This window comes from Ischnura elegans, chromosome 6 (genome assembly GCF_921293095.1).
Source record: "Ischnura elegans chromosome 6, ioIscEleg1.1, whole genome shotgun sequence".
NCBI classification, from domain to species: domain Eukaryota; kingdom Metazoa; phylum Arthropoda; class Insecta; order Odonata; family Coenagrionidae; genus Ischnura; species Ischnura elegans.
Window position 1 is genome coordinate 17,054,111 of NC_060251.1, and position 18,265 is coordinate 17,072,375.

Consider the following 18,265-nt stretch of genomic DNA (forward strand, 5'->3'; position numbering starts at 1 on the left):
CAGAGTAACTTATATGAGAGCATTGGTTGAAGATTTCTTGAGGTTTTTATTCAGTTTTCTTTGAAATAAGTTTGCGTCGCCGGAAATTACATTGATTTTTCGATCGCGCGGCAGGGTTCTTTTCCGCGCGTCGGGAGTTGGATTAGCCGCGCCGCGGTAAGGTTATTGAAGCTGTGCGGGTTTTAACGCTCAACATTCAGCGTTTTTATGTTTTGCTTCAAGACACCAATTCTCAAATGGTCTATGGTGAAGACAGTGGAGGTTTTTCATGCGATGTACTTGCACGTTTCATCGAAGTTCATTTCGTTATCTTTGGATACGATCGAAGACCATGCTTCTATTAAAAGCGTTCAAACCTCGACAAAGTGAGTTGTTTTCCTGGGACTCATACAAAAAGACCTACCAGAAAGATACCAGCTGAGACCCTTATACCTTCTTCAATCACCGATCCCTGACCCTCAGGATTCTAATTTCGAAAACGGTCGTTTTATGACACCCTGGAGTGGAGCCCTTGGCCGTCTTAACGGAGGTATTTCCATGGGAACTTCTAGATTTTTAAAAACGTGTATCATACCCTCAGTTCTACTTTGACTGTGGTGAAGGAAAGTTTAGTTCTCTTGAGTGCGCAGAATTTGTGAAAGTGATTTTAATTTGCTTGTGGAGCGTAGAAATTTCAAACTTCCACCTGCCTGTAAGTACGTGTTTGAATAAATCCCCGAACATCTTTTTCAAAATAGTTATTTTAATTTATATTATCAATTTTAGCTGAAACTTTTCTTAGCATTCCTTTCCTAACTAAAATAAATCAAAATTTAAATTATCAAATGCCACTGTTTAAATTCCAATCGATACGACATATCCAATATGCATTCAGAAAATCATATGTGGCAGTGCAGCGTACACAAACCAATAGAATATTTATCGATATCAGGTGAACGATATTTTACATCTCCTAAGTTATTCATACCCGACGCTATTGCACCGCAGATTTAGAACCCCATGATTCAGCTGTCCTTCAGTGTGTTGCAAACTTAAAACTATCGTTTTTCTTAATTTCGAAATGACTATACTTCCCTGTAGGATAATAAGGTTAATGGGTTTTAAGATTAAGAAAAAATTAGGAAAATAAGGTAAGCAATGTAAACATTACTTTTCCGTTGATCATGATCAGTAGTAAAGAGAACTTGATAGTGTAAAATCCAGAGTTGAAATCATTAAGACCATCCACCTGCCTTTCGATATAGGTAATGCCTTTCTGATTTTGTAACTTCTTTTGTCTCTTTTTTTCACCTAAAGCGGATGGGATGACAAAATCGTGTCGACGTCGGCAGTGGATTTCCCCAGATAGTGTCATCTAAAATTGTAGAGCCTATATGTGAGAAGTGCCTCCGATGCAATTTAAATTCTTTATCAAAAGTTTAGAGATAAATGTAATTAACCAAGAGAAAGTGGAAACTTCAGTCGTTACCTGTAGCGCCTTTGTTGCCTGCTGCTTTTTAATCAAACTAAGAGATACAAGGGAACTCATGACTAGGAATTTATCTGAAACATCCACTTGTTGCCACATTTGCTTATATTGAGAGTGGCCCGAACTTCCATCAAAACCGTACTTAGAGATTAATCTGTAGTTCACCACACATTTTAATTCTTGAGAGGTGGAAGTGGTGGCTAAGCAGGCTATTGTTCCCAATATGGTGTGGTTCAGTGGTGCTTGAAGGTTTACTTTGCACATGGTCTCAGTTATTTTAATTCCTTCGTTATAAGCTGCCTTTTTTGCTATCGCTATTCTATCATAACTGGGATACAATTCGTGTCCATGGCTCAGAGCTGTCCTACGAAAAGACCCATGTTGACGCTTGGTCAAATCAGAGGCAATCATCAATGACAGTGCCTCTTCCACTGTCATCTCAGGGTGGACCTTTTCACTCGTCCTCCACTTTGAAAGAACTCTCTTAGCCCGAGTAGGGGTCGCAGTTGTTATTTCTGCAATTAGGTGAGCTGCTGCAGTGTCTCCCTTCTCTCTCAAACTCACAGATGCCGCGAGAGCAAGCTCAGCAGTAGTAGCAGTAGTTTTTAAAGTTTGAATTTTCTTCTGCGTGGTCTAACACATTAGGTGCGACATTTTTTTGGCCGCCCTGGAATGCCTGGCAAATATAATACAAATTTTGTAGCATGAAGCTACAGGGGGAATTTTATTTAGTCAATCTATTTGAGAGGAATAGTTGTTTAACAAAAATACAATACTCAACCAGCTGTCGTTGAAGTATCGGGAAAGTGATGCATAACAAATTCTGGAAATGTTATAGAGCCAGCGAGCCAACTTTTGTATCGACACAAAAATCATTCATTATATCGAGAACTCTCTACCCATTTCTTAAGGTATGGCCATAGAATGCGTTTTGTCAGGAAGTCATTGAGAAATTTCAGAGCATCATGGCCTTGTCTTAAATTCAGCCTCCGCGATAAATAATGGAGCAAATACTTTTTACCGAGTGAATGATTTTTTTACCAATTCCAATATTATTTTGTAGATATCAAGTAATGTAATAATGTGAGGTGGCATTTTCTATGGAATGGCGGATGAAGCCTATGTAAAATTTAGAAATAATAAATTTGTCGAACCTATGGTTATCCAATGCCCTAATGCGTACACGGGGAGGAACGTATGGTAAACGAGTAAAGACATGGTAATCTGTATGTCAAAGTAGAACTGAGGGTATGATGCACATTTTAAAAAAGCTAGAAGTTCCCATGGAAATACCTCCGTTAAGACGGCCAAGGGCTCCACTCCAGGGTGTCATAAAACGACCGTTTTCGAAATTAGAATCCTGAGGGTCAGGGATCGGTGATTGAAGAAGGTATAAGGGTCTCAGCTGGTATCTTTCTGGTAGGTCTTTTTGTATGAGTCCCAGGAAAACAACTCACTTTGTCGAGGTTTGAACGCTTTTAATAGAAGCATGGTCTTCGATCGTATCCAAAGATAACGAAATGAACTTCGATGAAACGTGCAAGTACATCGCATGAAAAACCTCCACTGTCTTCACCATAGACCATTTGAGAATTGGTGTCTTGAAGCAAAACATAAAAACGCTGAATGTTGAGCGTTAAAACCCGCACAGCTTCAATAACCTTACCGCGGCGCGGCTAATCCAACTCCCGACGCGCGGAAAAGAACCCTGCCGCGCGATCGAAAAATCAATGTAATTTCCGGCGACGCAAACTTATTTCAAAGAAAACTGAATAAAAACCTCAAGAAATCTTCAACCAATGCTCTCATATAAGTTACTCTGCGCGACCTTGCCGAAAACCTATTTGAAACTCTACCTAAATGTAAAACTTCGTCGAAAAACAGTATCCGCCATTTTGTTACTGCACGGTAAGAATTTATGGGCTGTATTCTTTAAGATTACGGAAAATTAAAGAAAAAACACCATGCTAACAGATTATGTGGTTTTTTATTCGGCAAGAATCCACCCATAACTTCACCATTCACTTACTTTGGAAGATTTTCAGAGAAAATTGAAGACGGGCGTTTTTATGGAAATTTGCTCACGTTTGAGCCTCTGTATCTCAGTAACGGGTAGGATCTATGTCAAATGAAGTACATATCAATAAATTTCAATCATTTTTGAGTATACCTGCGAAGTTTCAAGTTTATAACTCAAAAAAAGCCATTTTGTAATTTTGTCCGGCTTTTTCCGATTTCCGCCCACTGTGCGATGGTTTGATCTCTGCATGTCCGTTGTCCGTCCGGTATGTCCATCGATGTCGAAGAAGTCAAAGACGGTGGTCCGTTGGAATAGACACTGTTACGCTAACAGGGTGCAAGTAGTTTGAATTGACGAGAATAAATGAATGAGTCATAATCCGATGACAGTTAGCAAAACCGTTGCGGTGGGGTGGGGGAGAAATATCAATGTGTGCCGTGAAAGTTAGGAGGTGGGGAGGATTCACAATGGAATCCAGTGGCACGTGGTTGAATGGAGCTCTAAAACTGTCCCTAAGTCAAAGGCGTCCGGGCACCGAAGCTAACGAATTTATTTCGTAAGACGAGGACAGTAAACAAAAGCCAATAAAAGACAAGAAAACAAAAGCCAATCAAATTTCGCGAGAGGGGATCTTCAGGTGACGTAGTAATTTTTTCCCCTCCAGTAAAAACAATTTTTCAAATAACTAAATTATTTTACACGAGTTGATATAAATCATTATCTTTAAAAATTAATTTAATATAAATCCTATTAATTTATTTCACACAAAAACTCCATTTTTAATAGTTTTTAAGAAAATATTTGGGACATTTTCTTCGTGACGTCATGGGCGACCTTCACTCACGTGTGGCTATTCGCTCCCGCGGAGCTGCGATCCTCATCAGTCTGATGATAGCCGACGTGGAGTTAAGAGGTAAGTGAGCAACCATGTTTAAGTCACAGTTTACACGTTTCATATCTAATTCATTGCTGTTTCATTTTTGGGGTTGAGATATTATTAGATGTGCTGTGTTTATGCCGAAAATTATTCGTGAGTTCACTACTTTATTCCGTCTACGATCTTGTTTTATCGTTTGTAAAGATCCTCAGCGCTTGAAGGATGTGTTTTTGTGATATCTTAGTATGTGTTTTGTATGATTTAATTATTCCTGTCAATAGGAGATTAGTTTGAATATTTTTCCAATCCGTACATTATGGTTATAGTTGATTCACTTTCACGGATTCGATTGTTATCATAAGACGAGATACGTCTCGATTGTTCATAAGTGAGTGCGATGCCTCGTAATCTATGTTCGGTAATGTTTCCTGAATATCTCACGTATCAGATGGTGTTGGATTGTCCATTGCAGCGATCCATTGGTAATATTGTGATCACTTTGTCACTAAGGTGGATTCTCATTATTTGAGCATTATTAGAGTGATTGTGAATCGTTGACGAAGTGCTTTACCCTAGGTCATCCGTACGTGCTACTCGGTTCATTTGTTAAGTATCTTGAGATCAGCTATGCAATACAATGATAATTGTATCCCATCTTTGGGCTGAAAGAGTTTGTAATCGAGTACTCACGTATTCGTGGGCTCTTGGCATAAGATAGTTCTCAAGAGAGTTTTCGGGAGCTTGTCACCGAGAAAATCGAATTTTTTTAGACTGTCCCATTTGACTGCAGGCTGCCGTACCTTGATGTTATCGGTCACATGGTGTTATGCGGGGGACTCAGTTGTTGATATTTCGTTTTGAGTGTTGAAATAGACGCCTCTACTTTGTGTACTCGGCAGGTGGTTGTCATTCCTCAAATATATCGCAATTCTTCGGGAGTTTCCTCCGAATTCAACCAGCCGAGACCTTTCAGTTTTCGTATTTAATTTTCTCTTCTTGGACTTACGTGGCCCAAAGCCAATCAATTAGCAAAGACGTTTGAATCTGTAAGTGGATTAACTATCATTTCTCGCTAATTTCATTTCCTGTCTAAATTTATTCGTCGCCGTATGGTAGCCGGATGTAATAATTCAGCTAATGTGCATTTTGCTCTCCTGGTTCCTGAATGACGACACCATTATATTAATGAATGTCTTTTTCTTATTATTTCCAGCGAATCGAGTCTTTGTGACAGCAGTGGTGAGTTAGCTATGCGAGCGTTATTTCTTCGAATTCTTCCACATTGGAAAGAGGCAGTGCGGAATGAATGGTAAGTAGATTTCTTCTTTCAACATTTCACTATGTTATATGCCAAAAATGTATTTGCCATTGATATGTTAGTCTTTCCTATTTGCTGGAAATAGAAGGAATTTTTCCATGCAGTGATGTGTGTGCTTATGCGTACGAAAAAGCAGTTCTATTTTTTTTGCCTTGTCCATACATGAACTTAAAAAAATCAATTATCGGAGAGAATAACAGATAAGATGCATGGAATTTTTTGGGTTCAGGTTTTCTTGATGCAGATTTTCGAGACGGAGGTGAAGGAATTTTGTACATATTTTCCCTCGAATAGTTTACTTGTTTCAAAATGTACCATTAGACCTCTTAGTGGCATCTGAAATCTCACCAACATTTGAGTATTCGTTGTGTCCTCTGAATACCTTGAAGAGTGATCTTCTCGGTATCTTGGCACTTAGATAATGTTTTACCGTGCTCATTACGCTGCTATTTTAGGGGGGCAATATATTGGTTCCTTTGTATCATTAACACGTTTATGTCTCAATTTTACTTATTATTGATTCCTATGCTGTTATTAGATAGTATTTTAACGTGATAAAGTAATCTTAATTTTTTTCTTTCGTAAATATTTATTGAAAATCTATCACCCTGTAATGAGCTGCCTTCTTCGCAACGCCAACAGCTTTTGATATATTCCTGCGGTGATATCTTAAGGATGGAGTAAAATTTGAGGCGAAGGCTGCTGACTTATCGCTAACTTCGAATGCATTCAGTTATAGCATCAATTCAGGATTCTTTGCCATTAGGAGATCCTTGAATTAGATCTACATCTTCATAATACTCTGCGAGTCATCTATAGGGTGTTTGGCAGGGGGTTATTAACTTGTAAACATCATGCAAGAAGATTATCTCATGTTTATTTTTGTGTTGATACTCGCGATACTCCGATGCATAGTTAGGGTAACGACTAATTAACCTACTCAGCTGTTTTTTTATCCTTTAGAACATCTATCACCTCCGTTAATGCCTGCATAGTAAGAAAACATAATTTTGTGAAACATATGGTTGAAAGTAAGATCAAATATGTGTAACATGGTTGCTTAATCCTAAACTCGGCTTCCTGAATTTTTCGGAAGAGAGACGTTATTTCCATCGCCAATACTTAAAGGCATTGAAACATCGTCTTTGTCGTCTAGTCTTTTTTGGATAACAATATTTCTTTCTTCAAGATTCTGTATGAGGTTTTGGTGCTTTATTTATTGTCCTATGGCCATAAGTTTATTTTTTTATTTTATTTCAATACCTACTTTATTCCGAGTGGAATTCATTTGGTATGTGCTCAATTAGAATTCTGTCTGTCCACCTCTAATAGTCCCTCTACTCTCCTCCAAGTCTGCTTTTAGTTTGGTCACCTCACCCTTCCTTAGTGCCAATGTCTTACATCCATGTGTCAACACACTCCATTCACAATGTTTCAGCAATTTCTTCGTAGTCCCAGCAATAGCGCTGATATTTACTCTCCCTATAAGAGACCTCTTAAATCGAAGCGTTTTCTTGGCTAACGCAATGCTTTTTTTGACTTAATACGATCATTTGTTATTAATCTCCTGTGTATTACCAGAGTAGCAGAACTCCATAACTTCTTCCTGTTCGTTGTCTTTTCACTTATCTTTCTTTCTACCTCCATGGCTTTTGTTTTCTTGGATTTTATTGTAACTGTTGGTCTCAACCATATATGATTTAGAATTCCAAGGATTTCACTTTACTCCTCTGACTTGGCTACTTTAGCTACGACCTCTGCAAATGGGTTGCAATGTTTTTTTTTATAATTTCTAAGGTCATAAAGGAATCTTTTCAAAGTTTATTTCAACAGATCTTTAAAAGAACGGGGAATTTCTTAACTGATGAATTTAAAATGTACTCTCTTCCAATATTCGACTAGCCCTATTCGTTCGCTACTCAACGCCTTTTTCACAACCGATGGTTCGATTATTATGAAGGGGAAGTTCTAACGAGACTGGGACTAAATTCATATTTTCATTCTCAAACCAAAAATTAACTAAACCCATTCAATTACATCTATTTTTCTGTGTTGAAGGGCTTGTATCAACAGGAAAAATGAGTGGTAAATTCCGTGTGGAGTGGATGAACAACTAAATCATTATATGATACAGTATTTACTTGAGGAAAAAAGAGTTAGTGGCCCTCTCACTAAATAACAGTAAATAATTCCATTTTCGTGTCCGTTACTTGTAGTATAATGCACAATATGGCGTCCTTGAAAGCAATATGGTTAGCTGCACACCGCTCGATGAGGAAATAAACATTCATTGGAGGATCCTGTGATTAAATGAAACTTCGAACGCCTTGAAATTTTGCACACAGTATTAAACCCAATGTTATTATTCTTCAAAATTTACAAGATTTTTATCCGTCTTCTTCACATTTGAATGTTCACATCGTACTAAATCTTACTCAACACATTACCAGAGTAGCAGAACTCCGTAGCTTCTTCCTGAATCATTTCGCCCACACATATGTTTTTTATCTTTCCACTTCTGTTTCTTCCTACCTCCATGGCTTTTGTTTTCTTGGATTTTATTGTAACTGTTGGTCTCAACCATATATGATTTAGAATTCCAAGGATTTCACTTCTCCCCTTCTCTGACTTGGCTACTTTAGATAAGATCTCTACAAATGGGTTGCAATGTTTTTTTTATAATTACTAATTTTACAAAAGAATATTTTCAAAGTTTATTTAAACAGGTCTTTAAGGAACGGAGGGAATTTGTTAAATGATGATTTTAAAATGTTCTCCCTTCCAATATTATAATAGGTAGTCTTATTCGTTCACGTCTTACGCACTGTCACAGATTATCAAGGGTCGCAGTGGAGAAGTGCTAACGAGACTGGCTCTGAATTTATATTTTATTTTTCAAACCAAAATTAACTAATCCCATTTAATTTCATCTTATATTGCGGTGTAGGGTTGTTATCAACAGGAAACATGAGTGGTAAATACCGTGTGGAGTGAATGAACAATTAATTCATTCTATAAAACAATATTCGCTTGGGGACCAAAGAGTTAGTGGCCCTTTCACTATGGTAAAAATAAATAATTCACTTTGCGTGCCTGTTGCTTGTAGTGTGATGCACGATACGACGTGCAATTGAAAGCAATTTGGTCAATGGCACACCGCTCAGTGAGGAAATAAACTTTCATTGGAGGATCCTATGATTAAATAAAACTTCGAACAACTTCAACTTTTTCTCACAGTATTGAACCCGATGATATTATTATTCAAAATTGACAAAGATTTTTCTGCGCTTTCTTCACATTTGAATATTTACAACGTACTCAGTCTTACTCAACATAGTGAAGGTTCGTTCGTTGAGTAATGTCTGAAAATTGACATCTTAAGTGACTTTGAAGATCGCTGAAACACAATTTCGCCTTTTTATTAAGTGCAATAATAGCTTGAATAATCTTGGCAAGTAAAATAAATGGGGTTAATAAGAGTGTAGCACTACGAAAACGTTTTAATCAGCGGTCTAACTTTCTGCAATTATGTTTTTCGGCAACTCGGTGCATGTCGTTGAACTTACCGCATAACCGTCTCGTCGGCTTCCTTCATTCAGCAGTCTTCTTAATGTCGAATAGTTCATCCTACAGTAGAATTTATAAATTATCTCTTTTCGAATATCATATCCTTAGTCGACCACTTTACTTGGATTCCAGAGGCGACCTTATATGTTGTAACACGTTGTACTGCTAGGGATATCTCAGCACAATGGGTATGGTAGTATGGTATTTGGAGGAGGCGACCGACAGCTGAGGTTATTTGCGCCATGAGGGAAGGATGGGTGGAGAGAAACCCGGCGTCGGCATTAGCCTTCTCTTGACGAAAGGCGCCAAGGGGACAACGGCTTAACGTCCCATCTGACGGACGGAGTGTTGCGCTTGGAATGTCCACCACAAAATACTCAAGCAGGGATGGGGCAGTTTCTGAAAATTCTCTGCCACTGCCGGGATTTGAACCCGAGCCCGCAGGGTGGGAAGCCAACACACTAGCCACCACACCAACCCGAACCCCATGCTAGGGATCTCTCAGCACAATGGGCTAGACCAATTGAACGAACAATCGAAGACCTGAGTGCAAGAAGCAGATATTGACCATTTTTTGCAAAAATAAATTTCCACTTACGCATGAATCCCCTCCTGTGCTTTACCATCAGACACTGTTTTTCAAAAATAACTCCCGAATAACTTCAGCATACATCAGGCGTCCTAATCTGTGCGTGCAAGGACAGTAATTATTTCCATTAATCCCCCTTTTCTTATATTGTTCTTCTTGCATTCATGTATTCAATCGACCCGTAGTATCTCCGATTTTTATTGAATCGTCTGAGTTTGTTTATTGTAGCTAAAATCACTGCTCATGCACATTTATGAGAAAAATATTGTCAGTAAATATTCTTGAGCGATGGTTCGAATAATGGTTTGACCCGCTCCGCTTTCCCATCTGATGGCCTCTTCTTCATATTTACGCATTTCTTCCCTCCAACACTCTTAATCGCTCGTTTATTCGACGCCTTCCTTTGCCTTTCTTCCCATATCCACTTGTCCGTTGAAAATCGTCCTCATCAGGCCATCGTATTCCGTGCCATTGATCCGTCTTCTTCTTATGGTTTTTGAAAGACTTCTCTTTGCATCCACTCTTCTTATCACTTTCTCAATTCCTTACGTGAGCGTACCATTTTATTTTTATCAGTCTTCGTCAGCACCACTTAACGAATACTTTTGCTATTCATTTTTTTGCCTCTTTCGTCGTCCATGATTAGCATAAAATGCCTCCTTTCCTAGAGTTATTGCACTGGCTTTCCCTGTCTTGTTTCGTCCAACGCTGGTTGCTCTGCTCCCTAGGAACTTTCGCTTCTTTATGCTTTCGTATTACTGGTTGAATATTTTTCCTAGTCTCCTCTCTTTCAATGCTTATCTAGGATTTCTTTTTTTCGATTTCCGGTTGTGCATTCTCTCTTAATTTTTATCAGCGTCTTTATAAAAGCTTTTTCCTCAGTCATCACTGCTTTTTCGTCAAAACATTGCAACGTGCTATTTCCTTCGCCATGGATACATTTTCCTGAAGCCTTCCATTTCTTTGGAGGTTTTCTCGATTTCACAAATATTGTTTTTCGGAAAAAGTGCACAAATTGTCTCGTTCCTTTCGTCATTTGTATTTCTTCATATTTACGTTCAAATTCAATCACGGCTACTTGGCTATCAAATAGACCGTGGAAAAGCCTTCGGTAGATGTAAAAAATTAACATTTCTTTGAGTGTGCTGATTATGAAATTCAAATTCACGCTGTCAAAAGCCCTCTCCAAGTTGACAAATGCTATGATTTTTCTGTTGCGTTTTCTTTGTCATGATCAGTCCCATAACCACTATTTCTATGTTGTATACCACTATTTCTATGTTGTTGTTTCACTTGTGCCTATATCGTTTCCGAATTTAAGAGGAATTAATTTCTCTTAGAGGAATTATTCTGCTACTCGTTCTATTCTCCACTAAACGATTATTTTCGCTATTTTTGACGCATGTTACCCTCGTGTCATTCTTATGGGCTACACACTACTCTGTCCTCTTCTTTTTTGAAATAGGAATGATGATGTTCTTCTCGATGTCACTTGGTGTATCTCTTCTTGTGTACATTTCGCAGATATTTTTCGGAGTAGGTTTAAAGTCTAATCTTTTGCAGTTTTAATTAGCTCTGCTGGCACATCGTTCGTTTCTGAAGTCTTATTCTTCCTCATTTCTTGCATTGCATGGCTGCATCAAATTCCGATCATGGGATGTTGGCTCTCATTTCATTCTTTTCTACTTCTCTTTCCTCATCGATCATTTTTGCTTCCTTTGTGTTACTCTTCCAGGTATTCTTTCCACCTCTTAAGATTTCCCTTCGTTCACAATCAGAATATAATGCATTCGTGCCACTTAAATACTTGCATTTTTCCTTGAAATGGTTCCTCACAATTATATAGTTAGCTCCCACTTCTCCATGCGAGATGTTATTTTGTATATCACCGCATAGGTTCGCATCGCTTAGCACTTTATTCTGTCTTTCCGTTTTCCATCTCTTGAATTTTCTTTCTGTCTCCCATGAGGTCTAATATTTCATCTGATATCCATTTCTTCTTCTGGACTATTTCTCTTCTCCTCATGACTTCAATTTTCGTCTTCCGGTGTTACACTTTAAGAAATATTATCAAATAAGATGGATTTTCATCCTCATGTTTTTATGATTAAAGCCGACCTTTACCCTAGGGTAGATTTTACAGACCTTCGTTTAATTTTAAACCTCTGCTTCGCTGAAATGTACGATAAACGAAATTTTGCTTGTTAATTAAATCTTAAGTACCTATTTTCTACGAATACACACTTTACGCGTCATTATTAGACAATGCGTTGTCAACCGCATATTTGTGTTTTGTACAGCATTCTAGGAGCATTTCTCCTCTTTAATTACGTTTTATTGATTCATATCTTCCATAACTCCTCCATTTTAGCCTTCTCCCTTCTCCAATCCTATACAAATTAAGAATAAATTGCAAAGATAATGAGTACGTAAAAATATGTCGCTACGGTATCTACTGTTTTTTATTGTGTAATGACTAAGCTCGTTCAAGGTCGCAGCTTGAGTGGTTCAGGAACGCTACTTCCCGTCTATTGGCGCCAAAACAATTGCGCAACAAAATGCACTTTTACACATATAAACAATACAATATAAAACACAAATATATTACATATTGTTACCATTATTAGTCTTTTATAGTTCTGCAGGAAGCTTTTGTCATTCATTCCAGACATTTCGGTCGCTGCGTCTGTTCATTTCTTTGGACCCCGGTAATATGGCTAGAATAGCTTATAATAGCTTCAATTGCAAACTAGCAACGACGGCACAGTGGGCTGAAATCGAAAAAAGCTGGACAAAAGTCCAAAATGAGGTTTTTTGAGATAGAGACTTCAAACTTGGCTTAAATGCTTATAAATGATTACCAACTATAGATGTATGAGCCATTTTAGATCAATACGATCCGTTACTGAGATACAGTTGCCCAAACATGACCAACTTTTTAAAAACACGCGCGGTCTCGTTTTTCTTCAGAAACCTTTGAATTTAAGCAGGTGGTGTTGCATTGGAATGATTTTTATGGAATAAAAAACGTAATATTCCCAAGACTTGATGCTTTGCCTATACTTTCCATGAATTTTGAAGATTTTGGTTCTCATTTGACCTTTTTTACAACGCAAAATGGCGGACCCGTTTTTCACGTGAAATTTGACATAAAGTAGACATTATCTTTCGTTTACGAAATATATAACTCGGGAAATTCACATCACGGTGTAAAGTAGAGGTTTCTTAAGAATACTAAGCAGAAATCTTGGAAAAAAGTCTGCGACGAAGGTAATGAGAGCGATTTTCTCTTGAAGCGAAAAAAATCATTCCTTAAGGAAAATCTCTTCCTCGTCGAAACAATAGCCACACCTCGCCTACCTATAGGTGAAGTCCCACCCAATGAAGTCATTCATGGTAGGATATTGAATACTGTGTCTTTATACCTGAATTTATAAGTTGGAGTTGTAAATTGGACAAGCATTATGCCACAAACTACAACCTGAGAAACTTCAATTCTGGGGAGTACATTCAGAAATGTGGGTCAAACCACACATGCATACAAGCTGTGACACTAACAAATTTATATTTATGCAGAGTATATAAGAGAAATTTAAAAGAAAATAAAAGGTGGCCTTTTTAAATAATACTTTGTTAAATAATCACTCATTTTTACTAAACAAGTCCTATTTGTACATTATTATTTAAAATTACTTGAAAATTATGTCTTAATGTGAATTAATGCATATTCTTCTAAATGAAACAATAATCAGCATTTATGTGATTTTTCATTTTTTACTGTGAGGCCTAACTTAGCAACATTCAAGGGATAATAACTCTATAACGGTTCGGTTTTGAGCTGACATAAAGTGATCATTATTCATTGTAAGGATACTGCTTTCATATAAGTATATAACTTTCAGAGAAATTGGTGATGGTCACCTGACACCCCTCTGCCTGATTTGAAGTGAAATCCCCCAGAGATTAAAGAAGACTGCTTCAGTGCTAAGTGTAATGATGAGCCATGACTGTGGTAGACATCATCCAATGATGCTGATAGTGTGTTGTTTATTTTCACTTTCTCATGCACAGGTAGGAGACTCCGAAAGATCCAGTTGCTCTTATGTCTCTTACGATGGCTCAACATCCTCGAGTAACTCTGATTGTGATGTTCCTTCAACGGCAGTTAGGGAAGTAAGTGTCTCACTTTCCTTCTGTAAATCTGACTATTTTGGGGGTTAACTTTTCACCAAATTGATTACCAATATTTCATGTCATAATGAAATGGTTATTATATATTTCACAGCTGATAATTTTATTTCTTATATTTTTCAGGGACAGAGGAGGAGAAAGAAGCGAAAGTCATACAAGGAGCCTCCTTGTCAGTATAGAAAGGACATTTCTCAGCCCGATACTTCAGAAGAATGTTCTGGTGGCATTTCTTCTGATGGATCCTATTCTTACTCTTCACAAGGTTCGCAAGGCTTGAACCATTCCTGGTCATCGGTATCTGCACCACCAACACCCTTTGGAATGCAATCCACCTTGTCACCCTGCCACTCTCCAACTAACGTTGAATCTCAGAACCCCCGCAGTGTTCCCCCCGAAAGTGATGATGATGACCCATTCAATAGGCAGTACTTTGAAAAGTTATGCCCATGCACTGATGTAACTGCTGGAGATGTCATTTTTATGACTTTAGCTTTGGGTTGTAGGCATGGATTAACTTGGGCAGCCCAGAATGACATTCTGAGAGCTTTCCAGTCAATTTCTGGTAAGAGATTTCCACAGAAAATCCAATCTCTGTTCAAGAATTTTGAGAATTATGAAGGAAATGTTAAATTTCATATGTTTTGCCATGTATGTGATAAATATTTAGGGCCCAGAGATGAATTGCTAGATGGAAATTGTTCAAATGAGGAGTGTAAGGCAAATTTAAAAATGAAAAGTTCCCAGAACTATTTTTTATCACTTTCTATGAAGTCGCAATTGCTCTCATATCTGAAGGACAAAAACTTCATAGAAATGGTTCTGAAATATAGGTTTCAGAAGCCAACCTGTGATGGAGTATACTCAGACATTTATGGTGGATCTGTGTACAGGAAATATTTTGATAATGGAGGAATATTGTCCAACCCATACAACTTCTCTTATTCTTATTTCCTTGATGGCTTGGCATATGGAGATTCATCTACTCAAAGTGTTTGGCCTATATATGTCACTATCAATGAATTGCCTTATGGTCAGAGGTCGAAATATTTAATATTAGCTGGCCTTTATGTAGGAAAAAAGGAGCCCAATTTCGAAAACATTTTGGAACCATTTGTGACTGAGGCCAATGAGCTAAGTGAACACGGAGTCCAATGGCTCCAAGATGGTGAGCCTGTGACAAGCCATCTCATACCGCTATGCTGCATAGCAGATTCTGGGGCTCGGCACAAAATACTCAACATGAAAAAGTTTAATGCTTATCATGGCTGTACTTTTTGTTACAAACGGGCTGAAAATACGAGAAAGGGGATTCGATACCCCATTGGTGAGATTGCACCTTTGAGATCAAATGAGAGCATCCGTGGGGATTTAAAAGAAGTTCTTGAACGTATGAATATGCCTGGGGTCAAAGACAAGTCTCACAGAGGTGTCAACGGTTTGACTCCTCTCATGCATTTGAGTAATTTTAATTTTGAATGTAGTGTTGTTGTGGACTATATGCACAACATTCTACTTGGGACAACAAAGCACCACATGGAATTGCTTCTGGCCTCAGAACGGAAAGATAAATTTTGGGTTGGCATGAACGACAGAATGGGAATGGAGCACTTAAAGTGCATCATTGATAAAAGGATTTCCAGATTGCAGTCCAACTCCTCAGTGATTAGGGACCCTCGCCCTCTGACTGATATTGCAACATGGCGAGCGAGTGAATGGAGGGCCTGGCTACTCTTCTACATGTTTCCTAGCCTGCAAGATCTGTTAAAAGAAAAGCATTTACGTCATCTGGCTATGCTAAGCAGTAGCACATACATTCTTTTAAAGAAATCAATAACATCGGAAGAAATTAATGCGGCCCACAAGTTATTGATGCTTTACTCCTTCTATTTCCAGAAGTACTTTGGCCCAGAGGAGATGCGTTATAATGTTCATCTCCTCTCACATGTAGCCGAGGGCGTTCAAAATTTTGGACCTCTCTGGACCCATAATGCTTTCATGTATGAGGCTCAAAACAGGTACCTCAGAAAATTATCTAAGTGTCCATCATCAATTATTCTGGAAATGGCCAAAAAATTCATAGTCTTCCGCTCATTACCACAGCTGCAATCAAAGCTGGTGAAGTCAAAAAAAACTATTGAATTTTGCTCCGAAATAGAAAATTCATCAAGACTGAAGAAGTGTTTGCAGTCCGAGGATGGTTTCGTTCTCCTAGGGGGTGGAGATCTGTGTGCTCTAACTGAGGATGAACAAACAATTCTTACAGAGTATGCCAATGTGTCACAGTATTACAAATGCTACCAGAGAATACTTTGTGGCAGTACAAAATATTGCACAGCTGTGTACAGCAAGGGAAAGAAGAATGATGATTCATGTGCATTGTTATCTGATGGGCGCTATGTGTCAGTGAATCATATTCTCCTGTTGATGGATGGCTCTATTGCGATTATAGTAGAGGTGTTAAATATTTCAAATACCGCAGAGTGGTTTCAAATATCATGGCAAATACTGATCACATCAAATTCTATGAAAATTCTGGAAAACTTCAGTGCATAAATCCTGCAAACCTTGCACAGCCGTGCATTCGCATGTCTCAAGGGTGTCATAATTATGTGTCGATTATTCCGTTTGGTTGCACAGTTGAATAGCTAATCTGCATATTCATTTCACTGTTCTTCTTTGTAATAAATGAAGTTATTTTTTTTAATTACTGCAATGAAATAATTTCTGTATCATGTGATTTGCTGCAAATCTTTCAATGGTAAAGTAATTAATCAGCATATTCATTTCACTGATCTTTTTTGTAATAAATTGAGTTAAGTTTTTTAAAATTGCTACTCCTGAAATTATTTCTGTAGTGTACAGTGTAGATTTGATGTAATTCTTTCAATGGTAAAAATGTTCATCTGCATTTTCAATTTCTGTGATCTCGTTTGCTATGTATTAATTTTTTTTAAATTTTGTTACAAATAATTTCTGTATGGTGTGATTTGTAGCAATGCTTTCCATTCTTGGGTGTGTAATGTGCATATACATTTCACTGATCTTGTTTCTCATACATGAAGTTTATTATTTTCAATTGCCACTCTGAAATAATTTCTGTATGGTGTGATTTGTAGCAATGCTTTCCATGGTTGAGTGTTTAATCAGCATATACATATCTGTGATATTGTTTGTTATTAATGAAGTTAATTTCTTAACAATTGCTACTCTTGAAATATTATCTTAGTGCAGTGTAGATTTGAAGTAACTCTTTCAATGGTATAATAATTAATCTGCATATTCATTGCCCTCATGTCGCTAGTAATAAATTAAGTTAATTTTTTAAATAATTGCTACACTTGAGATAATTTCTGTACAAAGTAATTTGTAGCCATGCTTTCCATGGTTGAGGATTTAGTCTGCATAAACATTTCTATGATCCAAGATTATAAAAATTAATTTAGATTTTTAAAAAATACTGTTACTCAGAAATAATTTTTGTACAGAGTATATAAAAGAATTTTTGTTTGGGTATTTATATATATATTAAATAAAGAGTACTTTTTTACAAGTGCTTTTGAAAAAAGAATATTATCTGTGTTATTGGACCACCTTAATTGCCTTTTGACTGTTCGTTCCTTGTTAGGTGAAACCTATAACCAACCTGCCCCTGTCTGTTTAGTGCCTGTTCACTGTCCGTTCCTTGTTAGGTGAAACAGATAACCAACCTGTCCATGTCTGTTTATTGCCTGTTCACTGTTCATTCCTTGTTAGGTGAAACAGATAACCCACCAGCCCCTGTCTGTTTATTGCCGGTTCACTGTTAGTTCCTTGTTAGGTGAAACAGATAACCAACCTGTCCCTGTCTGTTTATTGCCTGTTCACTGTTAGTTCCTTGTTAGGTGAAACAGATAACCAACCTGTCCCTGTCTGTTTATTGCCTGTTCACTGTTCGTTCCTTGTTAGGTGAAACAGATAACCCACCAGCCCCTGTCTGTTAATTGCCGGTTCACTGTTCGTTCCTTGTTAGGTATATCCTATAACCAACCTGCCCCTGTCTGTTTATTGCCTGTTCACTGTTCGTTCCTTGTTAGGTGAAACAGATAACCAACCTGTCCCTGTCTGTTTATTGCCTGTTCACTGATCGTTCCTTGTTAGGTATATCCTATAACCAACCTGCCCCTGCCTGATTAGTGCCTGTTCACTGTCCGTTCCTTGTTAGGTGAAACAGATAACCAACCTGTCCCTGTCTGTTT

General features: G+C 37.8%; 1 protein-coding gene across 1 annotated transcript; it reads left to right on the forward strand.

Annotated features, from left to right (window-relative positions):
- The first annotated feature begins 4,280 nt into the window (after window positions 1-4,280).
- On the forward strand, window positions 4,281-17,667 carry LOC124160594. The gene is made up of 4 exons (XM_046536478.1): window positions 4,281-4,401; window positions 5,579-5,674; window positions 13,911-14,012; window positions 14,154-17,667. The coding sequence occupies exons 2-4, from the start codon at window positions 5,672-5,674 to the stop codon at window positions 16,581-16,583; spliced, it is 2,535 nt and encodes an 844-aa protein (XP_046392434.1). The 5' UTR covers window positions 4,281-4,401; window positions 5,579-5,671; the 3' UTR covers window positions 16,584-17,667.
- Window positions 17,668-18,265: the final 598 nt, after the last annotated feature.